Here is a 13251-nt window from a genome sequence, read left to right on the forward strand (position 1 = left end):
TGACTTTACAAAAAGTGGTAAAGAAAGATATACATACCTTAAGCCTTGTATTAAGTATTACCTCAAATATAATTGATTGAAGGACAAAGACCCATATAGCCAACCCATTTAGTTGGGATAAGACTGAATTGTTGTTGTAAATACGCTTTGGTTATCACATTTACAACTCGAAGAATAGGAACGTAAGAGAAATTCATATCTTATTTTAATTTACAAGTTTGAATCGGATGTGTCCACCCCAATACATATTTCATTAACGCATGTTAATTCGTGAATGAAATATGTATTCTCCTTCTAAGTTAGCTATTCTATATGCATTCATAGGTTGAAGCGTGGTGATGACATATGGTCCTTCTAAGTTTGGCCAAACTTTACAGGTTTAGCAGAAGAAAAAATCTTCTTCAAAACCAAATCTCTTACTTCAAAGTGGCGCTCCCTTCTTATGGTAAATCCTACGCTGATATATCTGGGCATGGTGGGCCGCTTAGAACCGCCTCTCATCTAGCAATTCGAGCTAGGCTAGACACTCTCTATGCCATTCTTCCTCGAGATGGTTAACCAATATGTTAACTGATCGATTATAATAAATTGGATTGATTTTATAGTTTTTTTCTTCTACAGTACCTCGACATGACATAAGTGTGAAAGAGGTTGAAGTCATTTTTCTTTTAGGGATAAAATCACTTATTTGGCTACTCGAAGGAAAGGAGAAAAAAAAAAAAAATTAAGCCAATGAGTAGTACCTAGTCCAGCATACATGTAAATCAATGAGACTAGAAGAGATAATCTTTGTTGGACAGTCCAGGTGACCTGTGACCTTTATTTTTTTATTTTTTCATATAAACATTAATATAATATCATTCAAATTCGACCCATTCCAATGTCAACCACAATGTTTCAAATTTTTATTAATACAAAACAATTCACCCTCTAACACCATTCTCATTCTTAAAATGCATAATGCTTTTTTAACTAAAAATGGAAAAATTGTTTGGATTCAGATTCCATTAAGATGCATTTTTTTTTTTTTAAATTGTTCATATTCCTTTTCAGAGATGAGCAGCGGAGGCAAACACCTCCTAAACTTTCATCCGCATTTATTGCATCATCATCACCATGGGAAGAATGATCCAAAGGCCATCCCAAAACCGGAAAGGGTAACTTGCGAGCATCGTGGGTGAAGGAGAGGAGCAAGGAAGCCAATGACCAGAAGAATGTGGGACAAGAAATTACAATCTAGTTATGCCCAATGCCTATTTACTAAATGTGAATACCAAAGAGAATGGTAATGCGCTTACCAAACTCTATTTTCATCATCTCAGAACCAATTCTCCACCTAATTAAAATACATTCCAAGAACACTGACCAAACACAACCCTAACATTTAGATCAATGAATTAAAATTATCAACGGAAGCCATTCTTATTCCCTTTCTGATTCACCCTCAAAATAAAGAAAAAAAGGTCAAAAGAGCATCCTCTTTCTTAGTCATTTGAGAGAATGAATTCTCAGAGGTGCCAACACATGTCCCCTTCACTATCATTTACATCTCTTATGTAAGAGAATGACTCATCTTACATACCAACACGGTAATATATCATTTTTGCTTTCATATATACCCATCTTTAGTCCGAATAATCCAACTTAAACTTATTTTTGGCGAGACCATGAAGAGAGGGAAGATTTGTGAACCAGGGCATTCCAGGTTTGTGCACTTATTCAATTTGATGGTTTGTGGCTTAATGTCAACCTTTTAAATGGTAGGTAAGTAGGCTTAGATGTTGGCACACCTCACACCATATTCAAACTCTTTGTGTCAGTTCACAATTTAAATGTTTCCAATAAAAATTACTTTTTGAGTGACATTCCAAACGGGGCCCAGAATTTCCTTTCTTCCCTTTGTGTTATAACTTTCAATCCATAAAAAAATAAAAAACTTGGTGGATAATACCACGCCGTGAAGTCTCTGCACTCTCCAAATTTGCTCCTATCAAAGTCTAAGCTCCGATGAGAAGCTTTCGGATAAACTCTCCCTCTCTCTCTCTCTCTCTACATTCTTTGAGAAAAGGATAAATGACGAATCAAAGCCGATGGAGTGAGACATTCATTTGATTAATCCAGACAAACGCTACCCCGCCACCAGAGAACCCTAATCTCTCTCTCTCTCTCTCTCTAAAACTCATCTGTTAAATCCAGACAAACACTACCCCCACCAGATTTTTCCACCGAAATCTTAATCTCTCTCTCTCTCTCTCTCTGTCTTCGATTTTGGTTCTTAGAATTTGATTCTGGGGGGAATCGAAAGCTTTGGATTGTAAGAGAAACGTAAAGGTCAGACTAAGGTTCGAAGCTCAACTCCCTCTCTCGTTTGTGTTTGTGTTTTGCTTCTTGTATATAAAAGTAGATATCACTCAGTTTCCCTCCAACGGAGAGAGATTCGAAGATTTCTCTGTGAAACCTAATCCTTCTTTATCGGGCTCGATTTTGGTGATCAGAGTTAGAGATGTATTTGATTTCGGGGAAATCCTCTAGAGTTCTGGTTTTGATAGGAAGAGAAAACAGAAGGTCCAGAGAGAGAAATAGAGAGAGGAAGGTTCTAAGCTGAACTCTTTCGGTTTCTGTTCCTATCGAAATATGTAAATATTGGTCACTTTCCTCCGACAAAGTGAGACGGCGAAGATTATTTTCTCTCACAAGATTTAATTCGATAAAGTTATCAGAAAAAAAAAAAAGGGAAGATCTGACTTGACGAAGTAAGACTTGATAGGGTTTCGATTTAGAATCTAAAACTTCGTAATCGATTCATAGCAGCACAGATACCGTTTGTTTTCACGCCTCCCTCTCTCTCTCTCTCTCTCTGAAAAAAAGTATAACGAAGAGAAGCCGAAGAGCAGAATTATTTAATTTTCATCATTGCGAGTCATCTTTTTTCAGAATTTATTTATAAATAATTAAATTATTATTATTAATCTGGTTAGGCGATTCAGCTGGAAGCTATTGCGTATTTGCGCATGAGGCTTTCGTGGGTGCATCAGACTCCACAACGACGTAAGGGTCACGAATACCCATTCATCCCTTTGACTCTCTCTCTCTTCTTTCTCTCTCTATCTGCGCATCATATCTGACGGTTGAGATCAGATTTTCAGATAGAGATTGGTGGAGTTTGCAAAGGACGGCTACCTGTATTTTCTCCTGATAACGCTTTTATTATCAGCGCTTGGATCATCATATACAAATTCGTTTTCGGGTTGGTTTTGGTACCCCGAATCTCCTTCTCTTGTTCTTCCCTTCTAAGTATCAGAAACGAGCCACCTCGCCATCGAAAGTCTATCCTTTCGGCCAGGATTAAAAGAAAAGGTATGAGGAAATACTTTTTTTTCTGGTCAATTATGACTTCTCTTGTTGATAATCTGACATCCTGATTCGAAGATGGAATAAAATTAGAAAATCTGGTCCAGTGGTGATAGATGAGATTTTTTATGTTTTTATTTTTACTTTTTTTGGTGCGGGTTTATTGGTATTCTTTTGGTTATATATTGGGCTTTTTTCTTGAGATTTCGAGAAATATTGGAGAAGTTCTCTGTTGGGATTGACCTTTTTTGGCGCCTATAATCGCGGGGAATGGTACTTTATAATTAGGAAGTGAAAGGGTTGTCCGGGGTGTTGATGGGGAAGAATATTGCAGAGAAGGAAGGAAGGAAGAAATAAAGGGATTCTCAAATAATATGAGAAGGAAATCGACTTTTAGATGATTGGTTAGCTGGTACTCCTTTTTTCGCTTTCGGGTTCTTAAACTTATGAGGTTAAGAAGATTGGAAAATTTTGGTTTCCTTTGCGTGGGGGATGAGGAATTGATTTCCCTGGTAAATTTTCTTCTGGTTTCTCCGATGATCTCTATTCTGTGGAGTATTAATTAATTAATTAATTAACTTCTCTTTGCCTTTGTTCGTTTTCAGGCTGTTGTTGTTGTTCGCTAATTCTTTTTCTCGAATTTATTAAAAGAAATACTTATAACTAGAGGAATATTGACCATATGATGAACAGTTTGTTTTCATTCCCTTCTGTTAATTCAATGCGCTTTAGGTTAATTTTGATATCCTGGTATCTGGTTTATCTCCTTACTTTCTTTAGTGGTGTTTGTTAATAATTTGTTGGTAAACTAGTTCTTATTGTGATACCTTTAGTTTTGTGTTGGTTTGGTGTGTGTTTGCCTAAAAGATCATAATGTTTTTTGTCTTCACTATGGAATTTGAATGCTCTTTGATGCGTTCTTCTTCCTCAATCGGAAAGTGGAATTGAAAGAACAGTCTGGAACATTAATTCTTATTTATTTTTGTGGATATTTTCTTGTTCATGCTTATATAAGCGCCATGTTTCTGATTATTTTAAATTTTGTTCATATTGATCAGATTTAAAAGGAAAATATAGCAATCACGTGCTGCAAATTGGTGCAAACACCATTTAAGGAGGATCCTTTCATTTGTAAGACTTTCTCTATGTTAGTATTCATCAGTGGTTCTGTTACTTCAAATTATGCCAGTCGACATGGAATTTATATGCACTACAACATGATATTGTGAATTTGGGTCTGGTGTAAAGATGGTGATACGATTTGGAATGTTGAAGATATCAATCAACAAAATATTACAAAATCTCTGTCATGTCCTAACTAATCAAAGTCCTTGTTGTAATCTTGCCAACCTTGAATAATAGGGCAAGGTTGTAGTCCCCCCACTGCTGAAGAGAGGATTCACACCCTAAAAAAAATGGTTGCGAATAAATTGAGATTTTCCATGGATTTGCACTGGATTATTATATGGACTATTTATAGAGCATGGGGGGACCATTCTTGTAAGTTATGCTTACAAATCAGTAAATCACATCTCTTGATCTACTTTCCAGAGAGGATAGCTCTTAACAAATAGAAGTGGACAACTAGGATCAACATCATTGGTATAAATGATATTCATGCATTATTATACTTTCAGTAGTACATGAAAGCAAATAAAAGTTCCCAATTTGGGATCCTCTACCAGATGAACTTCTACACCTGATTAATCATATCTGTTTTGGATAGCCAGGACAACAAACGCTTCAGTGTAGGAAAGGTCTGATGGTTAAATCAAGCCCATTTTCCTAAAGAAAGGGCTATGGTGCAGGAAAACAAAATCTTATTCTGGCACCTAAATAAAGCTGCTTGGTCATGTTGAACATGAATGTGTACCATATGTTTAATATATATAGAGCCTACCTACTGCTTAGGCATGGCGATCAAATTGCATCATCATTTTTTTTTTAGTAGTACATCAGGGTTTGTTGTTGGGTTTCAAGTTTTTTGTCATGTCGAGAGTCTAAAGCAAGACCTTGAGTGTTAGCTATTTGGACATTTTTGTTATTGACCACCTTCTTCTCATTGCCCATTTTTAATATTACAGTTGCTATTGTCCCAATGTAAAGCTTTTTATTTTTTATGCCCTTTTTTGAGAATTAATTGAATGATATTAGAGAAAGGGGCACGCTTGGTAAACGGTAAGTTACAAATGTTGCGACCTGGTGATCAAGCGATCGAAACAGCCTCTCGACATTCTTGGGGTAAGGCTACGTAGTTCTCGCCCCCGAGACCTCACTCATGCGGGAGCCTCGTGCACCAGGTACGCCCTACGCCATAATTGAATAATATTAGAGAAATGATGGAAAGAGGGCAAAGATCCATATTATGAAGGGAAAGTAGAACCACCAAGGCTTTACTTATTAACTTTCAAAGAAAAAAAAAAAAAGGATTCACAATCCAAGAGTCTCAAATTACACATCTGGCTGAAATAAACCATCCTATTATTCCATTTACTCAGACAACTGATGCGTTAAAGGCTTGAGAAGGCAACTCAGACGGCAAAAAAGAAGAATTAGTTGAAAATTTCCTTCCTGAGGTACGCTGTCCATGAGCAACATGTTGTTCTTCTCTTTCCAAATGGCAAGCAGTTGACGAAAGCAAAGAATGCTTCATAAATGTTTCTAAATAATTCTCTTTAGGATCTCGGGTCCTAACAATCCAGATTTTAAACAGGACAAAGTACTTGATTCATACATCAAAAAGAAGCAAAGGACAGGTCGATTGGAAATAATATTATTGGATTTGTTTGTGGTTTATAATCTTATCACACTGTCTAATGATTACATCTATTTGGATTGACAAACCTCTGTTAGTAATATGATTCACTGTGCAAGCATTCAAATTTATATGTTATACCTGCCCACTTAAAAAACTGTGGCTTATTTAGCACCTATTTCTTCCAAATAAACTTCATTGAGAGGTTTAAGAGGCCTGCTTGGACTTACCTGTGGAAAAATGACTTAACTGATAACTTACTATTTCAAGAGAAAATTGACTGCTCCCGTCGTCTTTCCAGACTCAACTTGACTCTGCTTACTGCTTAGTGGGACCATAGGCCGAATGGTCATTGATACCACCCTGTATCACCCGATCTGGATTGTTATTGAACAGGACAGATCCAATCTATTGTGCATAATAGAATGGTTGAACCATGGGCATGATTGTACTGTTGCATTCTGATTCATCCAATGCAAACCTATCTGGATTGGTACCCAGGACTGATCCAGGAATCTATGGTAGCATGGGTTCTTACATCAGTTAGACCGGTGATAAACCAAAAAGCGACCAATGACATCATTGAAAGCAATCAGCAGAGAGCTTTTGACAATGACACATTATAGAGATACACAATTCTTGTTTTTCTCTCCCAGATCAGAGCACCAAGACTTCTGCCCACTGTGACACATATGCTTCACATTATGTCATTCTCAGCTACCCATATTCCAACCTTTTGAGTCACTGTATTTTCTGTTACCTTCCTTTTCCATAACCTCTTTTCGTTTTTTCTCTTTTCTGATGACATGCCACAACCATGTTTCCAATAAGACACTAATCACTCTGCCCTCTCTCAATGAAAATCTAGATTTGTTTTATTATTCACATTGTTGGTGCGTAAATAGTTATCAAGGCATCACCCAGGCACCTTGGTCACATTGTGTATAGGTCCTTTCCAACGTGTTGGGTTGCCTAGACACAATGACAACTGTGACATAAAACTCCATCATTCTCTTCTTTCTGTAGATTCCACACTATTATAGCAGTTAAGATTAAAGGACTTATAGATCTATCAATTGATAAATTCTTGAAAATCAGAATTCAGGAAATAAATAGATGATTTGTAGGCTGCTTAAGATTCAAACTAGAAGCAAGAATTGTGAAAATGAGTCAGATTTGAGGATTTGATCTAAGAAGCACTTCAGATATGTTTCAAGTAGAATTTTGAAGCGCAGATTTGATTCCAGAAACTATATTTAGCAGGAAACAAACAGAACACTCAATTTGATTTGATGGATAGAAGAGAGAGATAATAAGAAATCAGAAGTAGAAGAAGAATAGAAGAAAGGATTGAAGAGATAGCTCCTGATTTACAAGAGAATTTCACTATTAGAAGGAGAAGAAAGCTAGATAATTAGAAATCAGAAGTAGAAGAAGAATAGAAGAAAGGATTGAAGAGATAGCTCCTGATTTGCAAGAGAATTTCAGAATTACGAGAAGAAAGCAGTAGGCCAGGAAAGTGCTCTCACCCATGTTTGCGGAACTCAACAGCCAAAAACTCTTGAAATGAACTCAATAGTTTTATTTAAACTAGGGAAAATAATTGCCCAGAAGCATCCCCCTGTGCCTCCTCCCATGGGGCAGTGAAATGGCCACTCCACCCTTCCCCTTGGATGCCTGTGTGCGGACTGCCAGAACGGCCATGCACCCTGGCAGCAAACCCCTTTCCTTCAAATTATGTCTGACTGATGTAGTTGTATATTATGTATAATGGTTTAAATTTCCTAAAAACTGACTCATAAATGAACGTCTAATCATTCTTTCTGACTGAATGAGGTAGACTCAAAGGAAAATTCTGTACTTGTAAGTATTCTAATTTAGCTTGAATACTAAGACACTAATCTTGTGTTTAGACTTCACCCCCCACTTTATGGACTTATAATTAAGGCCTAATACAGAAAACAACCCATGAGCAAGTAGCCCCAGGCCAATAGAACTTATCTATGACCCAAAATAAGGTCTTCCTAATTTATTTGGGCAGTCTAGACTGCATCACCCTTCCCCCTTGACTTAACAATGTGGCAAATCTCATGTTCCATCTCCAGTGCATGGCCAATTATGTACGATTCTTACCCTTGCAATGTGGCAAATCTCATGTTCCGTCTCCACTGCATGGCCAATTATGTAGGATTCTTACCCTTGTATTCTTAGTGGTAGAATTGAAGTGTTCCCCCTATTAGTCAGAGTTGAATTTTTTAGTTTGCTCTTGAAGCTACGAATTTTCATTCTAAACATGGGAAAATGGTATCAGACAGATAATTACCAGACGGATAGATAATGACCTGGTGAACATGTCAAAATATTCACATATTCTTTAAAGAACTTTTGACCAAATCTCTAATTCACAAGGTCGAATTCTACCACAATTATCGATGTACTGACTTCTTGCTATATGTTGAGCAAAGTTGGAGTATCTAGATTCTCTGCTCATTACAACATTCCTCTATTTGTTCTGCTTAGTAATGGACTTTACCTTTAGGAGCTTGATCCTTCTGATAAACCTGAGAAGCTAATTTATGTAGGTTCTGATATTTTGTTGTTGAACAAACTTTTTGAGACATCACTATCTAATCCTTGTCTTAAATTGGAGTATTATTGTGTAGAGCTTGATTTGAACCCTGTGCATGAGATGCATAAGAGAGAGAATCGCAGTAAATTGAAAGTAATCATGTACATCATTCACTTTTCTTTACTGAACATTCGAATTACATATAATTATATAGGTACCTATTTATATTTTGACTTCTGCAGCCCTCTCTCCTGAATAGTCTCTTATGTTAGTGGATCTCCCATTTCTCCAATATATTATTCCTGTATCCTTTTCCCCTGCCCTCTGTTTTTTGGCTGATGTGAGGAGATTTGTTCTTTCCTTTTTGAATTTTGCTGTACTTGCACGAACTATACAATATATTTTTTTTGTCGTCCATTGGTTTTTTCCTTCATCCTTTTTATTCCTTTTCATGATTGTTGTAAGGGGATGACTTATCCCCTTTTCACCCTATTTGTTTCCTTGCTTCTCATTCATTGCGTCTAGGTGTTAGGTCTGTGTTAGTGCAACTCCTTTCCCTTTTTCTTTCTATAAATAAATAAATAATTAATACTCCTTTTGAGGATCTGATCTCAATGTTATTAACAATAATATGTTCGTGGTGTTATGTTTTAGTGCATATAACTATTTATGCTATTTTTATTAACTTTCGTAACTTACGTGCATTATATTTTATATGCATCCTTTTACAGCAGTTCTTACCCTCTTCACAGTTTCTTCTTTTCTGTTGAGCAAGAACTGTGTTTCCTTTCTTTTTCTGTTCTTGTACTTCGTTTTTTCAATGTTCATTGTTGATATGTGTATGGGTCCTTCAGGATACTGGTCTCTTGGGAAATCAATGGATCAGATCATGATCTATATCAGACCTGATGATTAAGTGAGTCTCAGTCCTCACTGATGCATGCATGGTGTACCAATTCAAATTAAGAAATGAACATTCAATTCCAATTTGAATTTTTGAACCTTTTATTTTTATTATAGGGAATTCCATTAGACCATTTGATATTAGAATATTTGCATAATTCATGTATTTGATCTATTTTTATTATTCATGCGACTTATGTCTACTTCATCAATAAGTGGATTGTGTGTGCCTACCTGTTTTGGCTCAATCAGTTGGTTACTACTGATGGACATCCTACTTCATAGTGTTCTATTGGTGATCTTGAACTTGAGTTTATTACTGATTAGCATACAACATTTTATTGTTGCAGAACTAAAGGCACCGTTGCACATGGATGGATGCAATGGTAAAAGAGTTGGTGGGCTGGGTGTTGCTAGGAAGGGGTCTGGCCTTGCTTTCAGAGATTCATCAAATAATGAGGATCGAAGCATTCAATACTGTAATCGACTAGGTTGTAGCACCAGACTCAACTCATCAAAGGGTGGTGAGAGTAGTAGTTCAGACAGAACCAAATATTCAAAGCCTCCTTTCCGTCCAGCAAGTGGAAAGGCAATATCTGGGAACTCTACTAAAACATTCTCTAATGTGAGTGATGCTAGAAAGTCTCAACGATATGCCCATAAACCGTCTTCTAACAAGGAAACAGTTCCCTCTGAAACTATTTGTAAGCAGAGAGAGAGACACATTTCTGAATCCATACCTTCAACTAATACAATTCAGACAACACTTGAACCTGAAGATGTTGAATCTGGAGTTCTTCGGGGCCTTACTGTGGATACATCAGAAGATGTGGGGAGATACAATATACCATCAAATACAAGATCTCAAAAGAAAGTCCATCAACAGTCTGGATCAAGCAGTCAAGATATGTGGGGTCCCTCTGTCCGGCGTTCTATTGCTTCTAAATCCACCAGTCAGGTTGCAAAACCTGCTTCCCATAGTCAAGCTGCTAATGTAAGCCAATATGGTCTGAGAAATCTTGCTTGCACATCTATATCTGATGTTCTTCCCTCAGGTTGTTCATCTCCAGACTCCAGTCGCAGGAGGACTGATGTGAAAAGGAGAAATGTGGGTGGAGAGAGCTCTACTTCTAGAGCAAAGCACACAAGTGGGTCATTTCTAGGAGGAAGTTCAAGCACTCAAAGGAATCCCATATCCAATCCTAGCCTCTCACATTCTGAACATTCATCTTCACAACAGCCTGCAAGGAGAACCAGAAATTGTCTTCCAAATAGAGATGGTGTTACATCAGTTAGAACACGGAGGACAATCACTGGTGAGGCCAGAGCAAGGTCCTCTGAACATGGCACTGGCAATGATTTGACACTGCCTGAGTCACCAATTCCTCGGGCAGAAAATCTAGTCAATGAGCTGACTCCAACTTCATCACTGCAATTTCCAGCAGAACTTCCCTCTATTTTCGACCACTCTAATGGTCAACCAGGTAGTAGCAGTCAGAATCTACGTAGCAGGCAGATGGCTCATACAGAAGGTGGACATGCCCGCCCTTTCCATGGTCTCTCTTTTGACAGGGATGGTTTCCAGAGATTTAACATGGATGGGATTGCTGAGGTATGACACATTTATTGTATATGAGCATTTAAGATGCCATTAACTGGAACAACACAATCTAATCTAAAACCTCTCGCAGTTGAAACTAAAACTTAGTTTTTTTTGTTTTGGCAGGTATTGATGGCACTTGAGAGGATTGAGCAAGATGAAGAATTGACATATGAGGTTGTTTCTCTCTCTCTCCTCTCTCTCTCATATTTATTTATTTATTTTTCCTGTTAATATAGCTATTTTAATAGCCATCGTTTCCTAAAAAATATTTCTTCTAATGCAGCAATTAGTGATTCTGGAGACAAACTTGTTTATGGGGGGCCTTGGCTTTCATGATCAGCATAGGGACATGAGATTGGATATCGATGACATGTCATATGAGGTTTGTTGATCATTACACTCTCTTGGATGACCATAGTGTCAAATGCATGCATATAATTATATTGTCCCTCAACTTTTTCCGTGAACCCTTTATAACAGGAACTATTGGCTCTAGAAGAGAAGATGGGTACTGTTAGCACAGCCCTCACAGAAGAAGCATTGTCAAAATGCCTTAAGAGAAGCTTCTATACTCCTGCATCTCTAGACACAGTGTGTGTGGATTGTGGAGATGACGATGGTGATGATGTCAAATGCAGTATTTGCCAGGTATGTTTCCTAAAGCTATCACGAGCAATAGTGGCAGGTACGTGCTTAATTGTTGCAAAAGATTTCTTCCCTCTATTATATGATCAGCTGAGCAGTTTGAATACTCACTTCTTCAACTTGATCTCTTTGTTGGAGATTTTCCATGGTTGGTGATGGCTATTGTTTGTGCCAGGTCATGCTTGTGTGGTGTCTGTTTGTGTTGCATTAAATTTTTGTATCGAACAGCTTAGGAAAGCCTGAACATAAACGTGAACATGTAAATGCTGAGGCTCATTATGCTAAATCAGACATGTTGGGTTGGTGTAGACAATGTTTAGTTAACAAAGTTAAGTGGGTCAAACGGGTCAGCAAGTTTTACATCCCTAGATATGGCCCATTTATTAAGGGTTTTGTCATTTGGTGCAGATATCTCCTCAACCCATCCCTGTTAACTAGGGTTTGTGGTTGGGTCAGAACTTGCCAACCTAACCAAATTATTATAGGCAGTGCTACAGAGACCCTGGTGTCTACAATTGCAAACTGTTGTTGTCAGTCCCTGCAGTCGTTCTTAAGAACCTGGAAAACCGTAGGGCCACCCTTTCAAATGCTGGTGCTGACTTGTTCTTCAGAGACTGCTGTCTCACTTGCATTTCATATTTTTTGATGACCAAGTCCGATTGACCTTCTAGGTAAGATGTATCCTTCTGGATGATCGTCAAGGTTGATTGTGTGTTTACTTGGATCCATGTAGTGATGGATTCATCATCTGCATCATCAACTTATGCTACTATTAGTATATTATTTGTCTAGGATCAAACTGTTGGACAGGTTCAGTCTGGAAAATCACAACCGGACCAAGGCTCGTCCAGTTTTGGTTGAAGTGTCGGGCATTCCAATCTGTACTACCTTATTAAGTTTTGGCTCTACTAGCAAAGCCAAACAAGGGTTGTTTTTTCAACTTTGTAAGTGTTGATTTGGCGTAGTTAGATTACCCTTGGTTAGTATTTGGTTTGGATTTGCATCCTCTTTTAGTTTCATATGCCATGTTCCCTTGCTTGATTTCATAGAGTTTTGTTATGCAGGAAGAGTATGTTGAAGGAGATGAGGTTGGTAAGCTAGGATGCGATCATTGGTACCATGTGGTCTGTATCCACCAGTGGTTGCGGCAAAAGAATTGGTGCCCGATCTGCAAGGTGGAGGCAGCTCGTTCTTAATCCCCGTCAAAAAGTAACCAATAACCAGTCATAAGGCTGATGTCTACTGTAAAATCCCTTTCAGACCCTTGGTCCCCTGCAAGGTGGAGGCATCTCCTGCTGTTCCTGTACATACTATATTCCCTTCCATTATAATCAAATAAGCCATTTCCTTCAGAACCTTGTATCCCTTGGTCATATGATCAGTGGGAAAACCTTTTACATTCTATAACATTCAAATGTTCATAAA

The 13251-nt window shown here is 37.7% G+C and overlaps 1 protein-coding gene across 4 annotated transcripts; it reads left to right on the plus strand.

Moving 5' to 3' along the window:
• The first annotated feature begins 1942 nt into the window (after positions 1 to 1942).
• LOC122062115 (E3 ubiquitin-protein ligase MBR1-like) lies at positions 1943 to 13251 on the plus strand. Of its 4 annotated transcripts, none has more exons than XM_042625778.1 (9): positions 1943 to 2342; positions 2979 to 3048; positions 3139 to 3357; positions 4410 to 4482; positions 9929 to 11190; positions 11305 to 11355; positions 11465 to 11563; positions 11662 to 11829; positions 12891 to 13251. In XM_042625778.1, the coding sequence occupies exons 5-9, from the start codon at positions 9949 to 9951 to the stop codon at positions 13020 to 13022; spliced, it is 1692 nt and encodes a 563-aa protein (XP_042481712.1). In that variant the 5' UTR covers positions 1943 to 2342; positions 2979 to 3048; positions 3139 to 3357; positions 4410 to 4482; positions 9929 to 9948; the 3' UTR covers positions 13023 to 13251. The 4 variants fall into 4 exon arrangements, with proteins under 4 accessions (XP_042481712.1, XP_042481718.1, XP_042481726.1 ...); XM_042625784.1 differs by having other exon boundaries at positions 3147 to 3357; XM_042625792.1 differs by lacking the exons at positions 2979 to 3048; positions 3139 to 3357.

The sequence above is a fragment of the Macadamia integrifolia genome, chromosome 2 (genome assembly GCF_013358625.1).
Source record: "Macadamia integrifolia cultivar HAES 741 chromosome 2, SCU_Mint_v3, whole genome shotgun sequence".
Classification (NCBI taxonomy): Eukaryota; Viridiplantae; Streptophyta; class Magnoliopsida; order Proteales; family Proteaceae; genus Macadamia; species Macadamia integrifolia.